Below are 14,382 nucleotides of genomic sequence, written 5' to 3'. Positions count from 1 at the left end.
TTCTTTATATCTTCTCCCTCCCTTTTTATTTTCTATGTTTCTATCTTTTTATATGTTGTTTATAAGAGAGACATTTAAAATAGGACATAGAAAAGTAAAGAATGAACAGATATAAAAAGACGTAATAGGCAACCACTAACCAAAAGAGAGCTGATAGAGCTACACAAACATGACAATGCAGTGTTTACATGAAGAGAGAGTTTTAGAGATAAAGACAGATATTTCATAATGATAATGATAAATGTTTCAATTCACTAAAAGGACATAACAATTCTATATCTGTATGCACTTAATGAGAGTCTGCAAAACATGTAAAGCAAAAATTGAAAGAACTAAACAAAGAGAGATAATTACAGCATGAAATTTTTAAATACACCAAAAATAATTATTTTCAAATACTACCTACAGATAAACTCCATGTAAAATAATTTAGCACTATCAATTAACAGCTTTAAATTTTTATTGTTCATACTCAATAACCTAACAAGTCTATTTCTAGGATGTTAGAATTACATTTTTATAATTAAAATCAAAATCAATCTTGAAGCCAAATAACTAGGAAATGCTGAAAGAATTGTGGCACATGCATATAATGGATTGTTATTTAAAACAGATGGGTTTGAAGACTAGTGACTCAGGGATACAGTTCACAATTTAAAGGTAAGTTGTAGAATACAAAAGTATATATTTAACATAAGTCCCATTCTGCAAAACAAATGAACAAAAATACAAATATGCATATAAAAAATAATTATCCTTAAAGGGATATGCCAAAAGGTTGAAATATAGTTAACTTTAAATATGGAAGACGTTTGAACAAACTCTGGGAGATAGTGAAGGAAAGGGAAGCCTGGTGTGCTGCAGTCCATGGGCTCACAAAGAGTCAGACATGATTTAGCGACAGAACAACAACAAAAATATCTTTTTATTGCATCTTTATATTTTGATTACTAGAATGTGTGATTTTATAATATGAAAAAGTATTAAGAAATAATTTTATGATGATAATCAAAATTATTGCCATAAGGCAGGCAATTCGGAAAAGTATGTATTTATTTTCAGGAGTCAGGACAAGGCATCTTTGCTTCTGCTTCCTAAGAGACAATAAGATGGTGGAAACAAACTAATCTTAAAAGACTATTGCTTAAGAAGAACTAAAACCTAACATCTCGGAATAAATTAACAGGGTAAAAAACATTAATGGGGAAGAAAAATCCTATAAAATTAATACCTGTATTCTACTTGCTCTAAACATATCATTAACAAGAATTTCTACTTAATTCTCTTTCACCCATGTTGGTAACAAGAAAGAAAGAGAAAAATATTTTAAAAACAAAAGTTTTAATTTATGTCAATTAAAAAAGAAAAATAAGATTTTACATTAAAAAAGGTGAAATAAGCACAAAAATACCTTGTGAGCCAAGTGGAAGAGAACGCGGTTTTGAAGTCGGCTTTTTGGAGCTGAGAAAAAAAATCCAAGGTGCTTATTAAAGATCTCAATTGTCTATGGCACTTAGTCCCTTGTAGGAGTGACATGAGACTCAGATAAGGATATTCCCAAATCCTTACCCATGGGATCCTGCTATGTCTCTGCTATAAAATATATTATTTTAGTCTAGTCCTACTGCAGTAGAAGGAACATCATCAAGGACCAGAGGGAAAACACTCTAGAGTTCTGCTCATGCCCACACTGGTCTTCCTGGCTCTGTCGTGGTAAAGCACAGCCTGACCCTTCAGTGCCAGCAGCAGCCCCTCCCGCGTAGTTCACACGCGGGACCAGACACGGGAAGCAGATGGTTGTGGTCATGTCAGTACATACAGGAATCCAGTTGAGAGAGTCATTTCCTAGGCAGGTTGATAAGAAGTCTAGGGGTCCCCAAGGAGAGAGGGGTCTGGAATCCTCAAAGAGCAAGAAAGGACAAACTTTTTTGTCCCTCAACATTCCTTAGGATCATATAACAATAATGTATCCTGCTTGAAGACAGTCTCCGGAAAAAACCTTCCGGCTAATCCTTATCTTATACCTTTACAGCTTATCTCAAGGTGTAAATTATGGGAGTAGGTCTAGGGAGGTCTTTACAACCTCCAGACATTCTTTTGATTCACTGTCAAAACTAATTAGAGAGTATATAATTCCATGGCTAACACTAGCAAGGGGGTACTCTTTCTGTCCCCTTCTGATGCCTATGTCAGAAGCTTTCTCTATCTCTTGTATACTTTAACAAAACTTTATTACGCAAAAGCTCTGGGCGATCAAGCCTCGTCTCTGGCCCCAGATTGAATTCTTTTCCTCTGGAAGCCAAGGATCCTGGCGTCTTTGCGTGTTCAACAACAACCTTTCAGTGTTGTCAATTCCCTCTGAACTCTTCTTTTCATAGTTACACTGCCATGTTTTCCTAAATGGGGCTTCCCAGGTGCTTCAGTGGTAAAGACTCTGCCTGTCATTGCAGGAGACGCAGGTTTGATTGCTGGGTCATGAAGATCCCCTGGAGAAGGGAATGGCAACCCACTCCAATATCCTTGCCCGGAAAATCCCATAGACAGAGGAGCCCAGTGGGCTCCAGTCCATGGGGTTGCAAAGAGTCAGACACAACTGAGCACACTCACACGCATTTTCCTAAATACTAGCCCATTCTCCACAGATCTGGCATGATAATCTGCCATCTAAAAGGGGTAGCCAAGCAAAAAGGTTAACATCTTTTAAATTCCAGATCCCCTTTGTGCTCTTGGAGAATTTTCCTAATTCTGGGCACTCAATATTATTAATATATCTCTTTACAACAAAAAGTCATACTTCAATGTTAAAGAAGAAAAAATATATATGGAAAGAGAGATAGTTACCTTGATCACCTTACATGCATCTAACTGTTCTACGCACAAAGTCTAGAAACATGAGATAAATAACTCAAAGACTGTTATAACCGAACTGGGAAAAACTACATCAGTAAATTGAAACAACTTGGGTACAAATTAAGAGATTTTCCATGACCTTGAACTGGAATTCTATCTAAATATGTATTTACCAGTTAATTCTCTAAGAATTCTACCCTGGAATACACTCGTCGCTCCCATATTTCCTAACAAACATTCTTTTCCCCACTTTCTCTATTTTTCTTTGATTTTAATTTGATTCATACTCTAATTATTCTTAATCTTTCCTCCCATATTTCCATTTTGCCCTACACTTATTGGCAAATCTGAATTCACTTCTCCTAAGATGACTGACCTCATAAGTCAAACAAAAGGGAAGAAATTTGGATTCTTCAAGCTGAGATTACTAGGCTTGTCATTTACAAGTAGGGCAAGAAGCTATAAAATCCACATTCATGAGAGCTTGAACAACTATACCCAACTCCTACCAACAGCATGAATGTCTCACCATAGGAGGGCCTAAGAAAGGCATCTTGTCTTTTTCTTCTCTCATCCCTCTGCTTTTTGGCTGTAGCTTCTGGGGAGGTGAAGTAGGGAGGGTAAGGGTAAGCCACACAGAGATTAATTCTGCCGTTAAACATAAAGTTGCTAAGATCCAATATTCTTTGAAGAGTAGAGCTTTTCTTTCTCTTTTTTTTTTTTTTAGCTTTCTAATGTCACTTGATTTTTCCTCGAGAGAGGTATTAAGTAAGTTTAAAAATCTCCAAAATGACTCTTAGTATTAGTGATGAATATCAGATATTAAAAGGGCTCATTTACCTTTAAATCCAGCTGCTTCAGCTTGTTTATACATTCCAAGAAAAAAGTAGGTACAGGCTAGGTTCACCCAGACTTCAGGATTACAATTTTCTTCTTTTGTTGCATTTTCATATTCCTGAAATATACAATAACCAGTGATCCCTTATAGCAGTAAAGCTAATCAATGGGCCATTCCTTTATGTATAATGGAATAGGAGTTCTTGATTGGGCAACTTCACATTTAGGAGAATTCTATTTGCTCCTTAGGGCTTCCCAGGTGGCGCTAGTGGTAAAGGACCTGCCTGCCGATGCATATGTAATTTCAGTCCCTGGAGGGGATCCCCTGGAGGAGGGCATGGCAACCCACTCCAGTATTCTTGCCTGGAGAATCCCATGAACAGAGGAGCCTGGCAGGCTACAGTCCAGAGTCGCAAAGAGTCGGACACAAATGGAGCGACTTACCATGTACACACATGTGCTCCTTATATTCTATACCTGTAATATTAAATACTGCAGTTAGGGCTCAATCCTACCCATGTGGGACTGTTGCCCATAGAACCCTACACTTGTTTTTTTTTTTTCCCTTTTAATATTGATATGGGCTAACAAACTGCAGAAATGAAAAACAACTAAAATATTTTCTTTTTGTTAACTTAAAAAGACATTTAAAATGCATAGTTTCAGCTAACTTAAAATCTGATAACCTTAATATGCTACAAATTTGATTTCATGCTAATTGTTTTCTGGCTTTGTTTACTTGGCTTTACATTTTAAAAATTTGGTCTTTGAGGGTTTTTTCCTTCCCTGTTAAGGACAGTTTCTGAAATTCACTTTGTCAACTACATTTTCCATATACTGTTTTACTATCAGTCTTCAACCACATGCCTATTTTCTTTCTTACTCCATTTGAACTACTCTCTCTTCTCCTAAATCTTTCACAAATACTATCAGTTTCTATTCTGCCCTCTTCACACCTTCACTTTTCTTTCACTGATTTTGTTGCTTTTGTTCATATCTGTTTCTCATTACCTGATCTCGGATATTTTTCATTTTAGTAGTGCAGGCTTTTAATATCCTTAAATTACATTTTGAGAGTGAGAATACGTAAGAAAGGTCAAAACAATTTCATTTATGAGTTAAAAATTATTGACATAAAAAAAAATTATTGACATAAGGCATCTACAAATTTTATGTACAGCCATAATTCCATAGATTGTTAACTACACTGTAGGGTTTACAATGACCAAGAAAAACAACTTTCAAAACTATACTTTTAAATATATTTAAAAAATAATATATTAAAATATTAAAAAATATAAAGATAAAATAATTTTTCCTATGTCTAAAATTAACCTTGCAAAATAACCACGAACTATTTTGGAGAAAAGAATCATAAAACTTTTAATCAAAAGGGCTTATTTTTCTTCTGAAGATTTTCTTAAGAAAGACTAATATTAATATATTGAACAATCTCATTAGTATATATCTAAAAGGAAAAAGTAAACTAACATTGCTACATATACTTGAACATATATAGAAGATTTCTGAAGCAATATATCAAAAAAGAGCCGATGCTTACTTCAGTTAACAAAGAAATAGGATGGAGGAAGGCAGACAGGGTGACTTTTTTCCTTTTTCCTTTGTTCCCTTCTATATTGCTTGAATTTTACCATGAGCATGTATTATTATAATACAAAACTTAGTAACATTTCAAAACCCTACAGTTACTTAAAAAAAAAAAATACTTTAACTAACCTCCAAAGCTCTCTTGTAGTCACCCAGGTGAAAAGCACAGTATCCAATCCACAGATTAGTATCCTCTTCTTGTTCCCCAACATGACGTTTGAACTTCACATTAAAATTTCATGAAAAAAAAAAAAGAATACTTTGAATGGTAAGCCCTTGTTTAAAAAACTGCTATGTTAAGTTATTAATGAACAATAGGAAATTGCAAGTTATGGAAGCAAGATAATCTCAGTTTAATCAAACTGATACCCACAGAACTCAGCACAATTAACTACCTTGTCCTCAAATATTTCACAATTGTTTTTGTGTTTACTGACACCTTACTCCAGGAAGTATCTAAGAGTTAGCCTCATAACAATTCTGGATGATATATAAGGATCATAAGAACTCTGTGAAATATTTAATGCCAAATAACTGAAGGTTAGAGAAATTAAGCAGTGACCTCAAGGCCACATACAGCCAGTTAAGTGTGGTGCAAGGCACCACGGAGCCAACTGATTCGAACGCCCATGTTTTCACCCATCTTCTACTGCATTTAACTTCACACTTCAAACCTGTCCCATGAGCACACACATATATTTATTCATAGGTTATAACTTTTCACTGAAGACAAGGCATTAAATCATTCTATCACCCTTGAACAGGCTTGCCAGGACCTATAAGAATTAAAGATTTTAGAAGACCACCGAATCATTTATGACCATTGTAAAAAAATATTCATGAATTCATCATCCAATGAAACAAAAGTCCTGTTTTGGAGGAAAGGTGTGAGATCCTGAAGGAGAAGTCTGAATTACCGTGAGGTTTTTTGTTTTTTTGGCAAAAGATTTTTTTTTTTCCCACTCTATGTGGGAATAAGTCAAAAACATAAGTGAAAAAGTAAAAATTAAACAGATCATTGTTGATTTGTAGTGACCTAAACAGAAAGGAAATCTAAAAAACAGTGGAAATATTTATGAGTATAATTGCTTCGCTTTGCTATACAGTAGAAGCTAACACAACATTGTAAAGCAACTATAATAAAAATAAGATAAAATTTTAAAAAATCAATCATTGTTAACAAAACTTCAGGTGCCTTGACCAGTACAAGAAGAAGATATCTGTTGATACTTTGTCTAAATAAAAACTTACTCTTGTAGCTAATTCTATAATATTAGAAATTCTCCTCTCACCTGGAGAAGGAAATGGCAACCCATTCCAGTATACTTGCCTGGAAAACCCAATGCACAGAGAAGCCAGGTGGGCTACAGTTCATGGGGTCACAAAGAGTCAGACACAACTGAAGCGACTAAACAATAACAACCTCTCACCAAATACTGTGAATTTGAGTGCAGTGCCTTAAGCCTGAAGAACTCTTATTTGAGGTCTCCCTGAATTTGCCCCTGGAATTCCCCGGAGCCACAGCAGAGTTCACAGGCCCTTCCTCATCCCACACCAGGGCAGTTCCCATTCCAATCCATCATGGCACTTTGGCTACCTAAGAATGAAAGCATAGAGCTGAGCCTCCCTGGACAACTTAAAGGCAGCATGGGATCACACAGTAAGGAAAGTGTGGTCACTTCCTTAAAGAAAAGAGAGAAGAGAAAAAGAGACTAACAAAAATCACACATGTATCTACCACTCAGTCCACTGATTTACAGAGCTAGAGGGTCCTTCCAAGGCAGCTCCTCTGATTTAAAGATAAGAAATCTGACACCAGAAAAGTTTAAGCAATGTGCTCAACACCAGTGCACTAGCAAGAAACACAGGACTTTACATGCAAGACTGAGAAAGATATATAAAGCTGATTACAACACTTATTGTTGATAGAGTAATACGGCTGTTGTAGTGCTTTAGAGAAATGATTATGGCACAACACAACCAGGTTGTGCTGTCAGAACTCCTCCCCTCTGTGTTCTTTGGTGCGCCCCTTCATTCTCCTATAACATGTTCTTCCCACAAAACCATTTCCCAAGTGCAGTATCCTTGGACCATCTACATCAACACTTAGGCTATTTGCCCAAAATATTGGGCTCTTGAGTTTCCCTGGTGGCTTAGATGGTAAAGAACCTGCCTGCAACTCGGGAGACCTGGATTCAATTCCTGGGTCGGGAAGATTCCATGGAGAAGGGAATGGCATCCCACTCCAGAATTCTTGCCTGGGAAATCCCATGAACAGAGGAGCCTGGTGGGCTATAGTTCATGGGGTCAAAAAGAATCAGGCACGACTGAGCAACTCACACACACAAGGTAGGAGTCCAGAAATGTACATTTAAAAAAGTACCACAAGTGACTCTTATGAGTATTAAAAGTTGAGAACTACTGGCAGAGAGATTTGAAATATCTTCTGAAGATACAGTATTTCAGACAATAAGCATGAAACATGGTAGAATTATTTAAATTTGATCAAAATGTTATAACATATTAATAGGAATAAATCATAAACTTGTCAGGGGGTGGAATAGGCAATGTGTGAACTGACACTGTATTAAATGCCCCTCTGCACTTTTAGGCTGGATTTGCCATCAGTGGAACTAGACATAATTAAAAGTATCTCTCAAGAAATAAGTCTGTCATGTTAAAAAAAAAAAAAGTGAGAGAGAGAGAGACAGAAAGAAGTCTATCTTTTTAGTTCATCTTTAGTCAGGTTTATAGTTAACCTGGAATCTGTGCCTGACTAGATTTACAGGAAGTCCCAGAATGCACCCACCTGTTCAATGCATAGCAACCAGCATTCACCCATGCATTCCTTTATATGATGGTTATTTACGTTCTAAGAAACAACTTTCTTTGGACATTACCTCCAACAGGGTAATAGCTCCAGTGAAATCTCTTTGTGAAAGTAGCTCCTCTAGCTTTGGAATCTTCCTACCTTTCTTCTTTCTTTTGTCAGTGTGCGGTGGGTCCCCGCCTACAGCAGGTTTGGCCCTTGAAAGCATCTGTGAAAGAAACAACAAAGATAGCTGTATGATCCCATTCCCGTGGTCAATTTAAAAACGAGAGTGACAGCTCCCGGATTCATAAGTCAAATCCTGAACAACGAACCCCTTGTAAGCCTATTTAAACTCTTTCCGTAACACGCATTTTACTAAAAGGTCCATCACCCGGTGCTTGAGCTGAACGAAACCGCTATCCCCTACTTCTTCATCTCCTCCAACGAGAATGAGGTAAGAGATGCTTTCGGGTAGCTATTGTCATCTCAGCCTTCCCTTGGTTCGCTTCCCATCTCACGCGCAGCTCAGGAGTGGGAAAACGGAGAAGCAGGAGGGAAGAAAGCAACGATGTTTCTACAGTTGTAGCCCTGTCCCCGGTGGGAACATGGGGGAGGGCACAGACATCTGCCTCCGTTAACACTCCTAGACTTAAACCAGAAGTGTGCTAGGAATCTCTAATCTCCAGTCCCAGGACCTACTCAAACTTATTCCTCACTATTCAACGCCACTAACCATCTTGGCGCCGGTCCTGTGAACCCCCTCTGCAGACAGACAGCAGAAGGCCTGGCTTCAGCGCGCCTCAGTATCCACAAAGCTCGCTTGGTCTCCACGGCAACCCCGCCAGGGGACTGGCCCTCCCGGAGTAGCGCTCGCCGGAGAACTGGTACCCTGCGCATCTTGGTTCCCATTGGCTTATCGCTGCTGCCGGGCGTGAAAGATTTTCTCTCCGCATGAAAGTGTCTTTCTCTGTACTGAGAGCGAGAGTTTGTCTGTATTTCTGTGAGTTTACATTAGGAAAAAGCGAATTAAAAGTGACATGGTTTTTCAAAAACAGGTTTCCCGGGAAAGTAATTTTCAAGGACCACTTCCGATTTGGACCGCGTTGGGCTCCGAAGCAGCCTTGGGCGCTGTCTGGCACGTGATCGCGGGTTGCCTGTGCTGTGAGGCTTAGAACCAAATTTCTGCCGGAGCAAGTATGCTGATGTTTGGAGGCGGGAGTTCCCCTGAATACGATTTCTTATTTCCGTAGATACATCTCCATTATGATGTGACAGTATAATTCCTACCTAGAATTTAGAATAGAACCTCTCGTTCGTTAGAAATAGGGAAACACAGTGGCCAATGCAGCACCCATCTTGATTGTTTCTAAAGGTCTGATGCAATATTTTGAATATGTAAATTAAGGTAACTGGAGTGAAATAATTAACTTTGTTTTGGCTGGGTGTGTGTGTGTGTGTGTGTGTGTGTGTGTGTGTGTGTGTAAGTTTTGTTGTTGTTGTTTGGCTGTGTCACGGAGCTTGTGGGCTCTTAGTTACCCAACCAGGGGTGGAGCCGGGACCCTCCTGAAGCTGGGAATTCTAATCACTGGTCCGCCAGGAAATTCCAGGAAATTGTTTTTAAAGGTGTGGAGAAAGGGTTTAAAGATGTGTAACATAAGAGCTGTGAGTTTTAAGTTTTAGTCAGGGTCTTTCTAAGAACTAAAGCCCAAGAGACAACCACTTGGTGCACTCTGAAGCAACCACTCAGTAGAAGTAAGGAAAAAGTCAGTTCATGCATGACTTTTGGCTGGGGGATACCTGCAGTCAAGCATGTATCTTGGTAAGATTGCTGCTAATCATAAAGAACAGATATCTCCAGTTAATCTTTTTAGCTTTTCTATGTATGGAGGATGGAAGAACCTAGAGTCATTAAAATTCTTCCTGAGATACACTTTTGACTACCTATGAAAGTGAAAGTGTTAGTCACTCAGTCCTGTCTGACTCCTTGCAACCCTATGGACTGTAGCCCAACAGGCTTCTCTGTCCGTGGGATTCTCCAGGCAAGAATAGTGGAGTGGGTTGCCATGCCTGTCTCCAGGGATCTTCCTGACCCAGGGATGGAACCCAGGTCTCCCACATTGCAGGCAGATCTTTACTGTTTGAGCTACCCAAAGCCTGGGACCTGTCTGTATTCATGTGCATCCAAAGCACAGATGCCTCATCCTGTTTTTACCTTAAATTCTTCCGAGAGTCCTACTGTCAGTCAGCAAATGTGAGTTTACAAATGAATCTTTGTCTTAGCAATCCTGATTTTGGGGGGAATCTAGGGATGGAGCAGCCTGGTGGGCTGCTGTCTATGGGGTCGCACAGAGTCAGACACGACTGAAGCAACTTAGCAGCAGTAGCAGCATGCTTGTATGTTGGAGAAGGAAATGGCAACCCACTCCTGTATTCTTGCCTGGGAAATCCCATGGACAGAGGAGCCTGGCAGGCTATAGTCCATGAGGTTGCCAAGAGTCAGACATGACTGAGCAACTAAAACACACACATACACACACATGCTTATATGTTGACTTTAAAAAGTGCACAACCTAGAAGTTGAGAGTTATGTTTATTCAGGGAACCTTACTAAGGACTATAGCCTGGGAATTAACCTCTCCGATGGCTCTGAGGAACTGTTCCAAAGAGATAAGCAAGGAGCCAGGGTATATAGGGGTTTTTATTGGAGAACAAACTGTAGTCAAACTTCAAAAGACTACTGTTAATTACAAAAAAAATACCCAACATCTCAAGGACTTCAGTGCTTTTTTATGTATGGGAAAATGGAAGTGACTGGGCTCGTTGCAATTATTCCTTTGATATGCATCTTAACTATCCAGGGCCAGTGTCTTCTTTTTCTCCATTCTGAATTCCACTTAAGAGACACTGTCAAGACAGCTGCAGTGACTGTTGGTTTGATGGCAGACAGCACTCTGTTTACTGAAATAGAAGACAACATTTTTTTGTCTAGAGGTAAGGCTCTTTGTAGCCGGGATTGTAACTGTTGCACCCAAGGGACTGTACCTTACAAAAGATAGGGTCTGAACACATAAAGCTGAGCGCCAAAGAATTGATGCTTTTGAACTGTGGTGTTGAAGAAGACTCTTGAGAGTCCGTTGGACTGCAAGGAGATCCAACCAGTCCCTCCTAAAGGAATTCCAACCATGAATATTCATTGGAAGCACTGATGCTGAAGCTGAAGCTCCAATACTTTGGCCACCTGATGTGAAGAACTGACTCATTGGAAAAGACCCTGATGCTGGGAAAGATTGAAGGCAGGAGGAGAAGGGGGAAGCAGAGGATGAGATAGTTGGATGACATCACTGACTCAATGGACATGAGTTTGAGAAGGCTCTGGGAGTTGATCAAGGACAGGGAAGCCTGGTGTGCTATAGTCCATGGGGCCACAAAGAGTCAGACATGACTGAGTGACTGAACTGACTGAACACATTTTCTGGAGAAGGGTCTCAGTGGAGCACACACACTAAGGTAGAGACTGCCTGTGTCAGAAGCTGCCGGAGTAGAAAGTAACTGCTGAGAAAAGCCAGTGCCACACTGGTTGCCATGCCGACATGCAGAACCTGTGCCTGCCATCTGCATTGAGAATGCCTCCTGTCCCTGACACCTCTTCAGAGTGGTTCCTTAAACCCTATATTTTCTTTACTATTGGGTGTGACTAATTTGAGTTTATTGAGTGCAATAAGCTGAGTGATTTGAACTTCTTACACAATTGGCTCATGACATGTTTTATGACTCCTCAATCCCATGATTCTTACCTGGCCTTGTTGCTTTGTCTTATGACACGCACACACAGTAAGAAACTATAATATGTGTTGTTTGGGTGACTTAATTTATCTTACTCCTGAACCTGAAATAGGAGGGGAGGGGGCAGGGCACAACCTTTAAAAGAATGATATAGCCATAGGACATGACAAAGTCTGGTTAGAACCAACTGGATCCAAGATGATGGAATAGTTGACTTCCAGTAGACCTATAAACCTCATCATTTGCTCCTGTAACACACTGTTGTTGTTGTTTAGTTGCTAAGTCGTGTCCTATTCTTATATTAACATAAGCTAAATGACACACCCACCAGTGCCATGACAGTTCTGAGGCTGACCATAAAAGGCTAAAAAGTGAGTGGTAGCCCAATTCCAGGAAGTCTCTGTCCCTCCCCCAAAATAATTGAAATAAACCTCCCACTCATTAACCTATGAAATTATCCAACTCATTAAAACTAACCATGCCATGTATCAAAGCTCTCTCGCACCTTCTGAGGGCCCATACTCTGTCTGTGGAGTGTGTTTCTCTCTAAATATATCCACTTCTTACCTATCATTTCACCTCCAAATTCTTTGATGATGAAGCAAGAACCTCATATTCACCAGGAACAAATCCAGTAAACACAGCTGCAAGGGTAATCTAAAATCACTAAATCATGGAATATTAGAGCTGGAAGGGACCTTTAAAGGACATCTAGTCCAACCCTCAGAATTAATAGACTAAGGAACTAACATCTGGAGAAGTGAAGTAATTCTCCCAAGTGTATAGACTGTTGTGTTATAGTTGAATTACATTACATACCCCCCTGAATAACTAGCCTATTTAAAGACTCAGGTGTACCGTAAGCTTACAGAAGGAAGGTATGATTTCCTAGATTCTTCTTCATCCTCATTGTGCTCCAGTTCTTGCCCCCCATCCCATTGCCAAACACTTGTAGAGTAAATGAGTGTCTACTTGTCTTCATTCCTTGATATATACAGCTTTGTATACACACTAACGGGCTTCCCAAGAATCCACGTGCAATGCAGGAGACCCCAGTTCAATTCCTTGGTCAGGAAGATTCCCCTGGAGAAGGGATAGGCTACCCATTCCAGTATTCATGGGCTTCCCTGGTGGCTCCGATGGTAAAGAATCCGCCTGCAAGGTTGGAGACCTGGATTCGATCCCTGGTTTGGTAAGATCCCCTGGAGGAGGGCTTGGCAACCCACTCCAGTATAGTTGCCTGAAGAATCCCCATGGACAGAGGAGCCTGGAGGACTATAGCCCATGGTGTTGTGAAGAGTCAGAAATGACTGAGTGACTAAGCCCGGGTGCTGCTGCTGCTGCTAAGTCGCATCAGTCGTGTCCGACCCTGTGCGACCCCACAGGTGGCAGCCCACCAGGCTCCTCTGTCCCTGGGACTCTTGAGGCAAGAATACTGCAGTGGGTTGCCATTTCCTTCTCCAATGCATGCATGCATGCTAAGTTGCTTCAGTCGTGTCCAACTCTGTGTGACCCCATAGACGGCAGCCCACCAGGCTCCCCCATCCCTGGGATTCTCCAGACAAGAACACTGGAGTGGGTTGCCATTTCCTTCTCCAGACTAAGCATGGCACACACACACAAACATGGATAAAGACACATACAACAGGCATATGCATAGTTTCCCCTTCTTCCCCCAGCCTTTGGCAGCCACTAACCCATCTCTCTCTATGGATTTGACTATTCTGGATATTTCATAAAAATGAAGCTGTACAGAGGTCCACATAGCTTATGTCTAAATACTGAAAAACTTAAAATCATCCTAGCAAACTGTTAAAATATTTTATCCTCCTACCTTGACAGATACACCATGATGAACAGGGTCACGTTCCAATGTAGAATTCTCAGACTTCCTGGAATCCTGTCGGGGGAGGTGACAGCGTGCAGAGGGCTGCCCCCAGCCATCACTCAGTCCTTCCCTTCTCAGCCCAGGCTCCATCCTGCCCCACAAGGGGCTTTGTGCACATGCGTGGACACCCTGCCCGGCAGTGCAAGCATAATCACCCACTCTCTAATGAGCAATCATCCTGACAGATCTAAAGGGAGACTTGCTCAGGCGTGGAAACAGGCTTGGGGTGTTATGGGCAGAGGATTGGGCACCATAGCATGGTGAGAGGGCTGCAGGAACCCCTCAGCCACACACATGGCCTCTTCACACCTGGGGCAGGGTGCAGTCAGGGCACGGAGCCCAGGGCAGGGGCTCTGCTCGCCAAGGTCTAAGGGCAGTGTTGCTGATTACACTGTGAACAACCCTGTTGATTTTGCTAAATCCATTGAAACGACCCCCAGCAGTTTGTGGTACTGCTTTCAACCTGTAAATTTCTTTAGGGGCTGTTTGAACTGTAGCTGTAATGATGAGGGCTTCCCTGGTGGCTCAGTTGGTAAAGAATCTGCCTGCAATGCAGGAAACCTGGGTTTGATCCCTGGGTTGGGAAGATCCCCTGGAGAAGGAC

The 14,382-nt window shown here is 40.6% G+C and overlaps 1 protein-coding gene across 3 annotated transcripts in view; it reads right to left on the bottom strand.

Moving 5' to 3' along the window:
- The window catches only part of IFT56 (intraflagellar transport 56), a 36,993-nt gene extending 28,020 nt beyond the window's left edge, over positions 1-8,973 (bottom strand). The window contains exons 1-5 of one of the 3 annotated variants that reach the window (XM_065939527.1): positions 8,841-8,973; positions 8,196-8,333; positions 5,425-5,517; positions 3,691-3,805; positions 1,412-1,461 (exon numbers count right to left, since the gene is read on the bottom strand). In XM_065939527.1, coding sequence (XP_065795599.1) covers positions 1,412-1,461; positions 3,691-3,805; positions 5,425-5,517; positions 8,196-8,333; positions 8,841-8,843 — 399 coding nt within the window. In that variant the 5' untranslated portion in view covers positions 8,844-8,973. Of the gene's footprint in view, positions 1-1,411; positions 1,462-3,690; positions 3,806-4,131; positions 4,165-5,424; positions 5,518-8,195; positions 8,334-8,840 lie in introns of those variants that run through there. The other 2 variants (XM_065939528.1, XM_065939529.1) reach the window with 2 other exon arrangements.
- Positions 8,974-14,382: the final 5,409 nt, after the last annotated feature.

This window comes from Muntiacus reevesi, chromosome 6, assembly GCF_963930625.1.
Source record: "Muntiacus reevesi chromosome 6, mMunRee1.1, whole genome shotgun sequence".
Lineage (NCBI taxonomy): Eukaryota > Metazoa > Chordata > Mammalia > Artiodactyla > Cervidae > Muntiacus > Muntiacus reevesi.
Note: the sequence above shows the minus strand (reverse complement) of the source record. Positions and strands in the feature narration are given on the sequence as shown.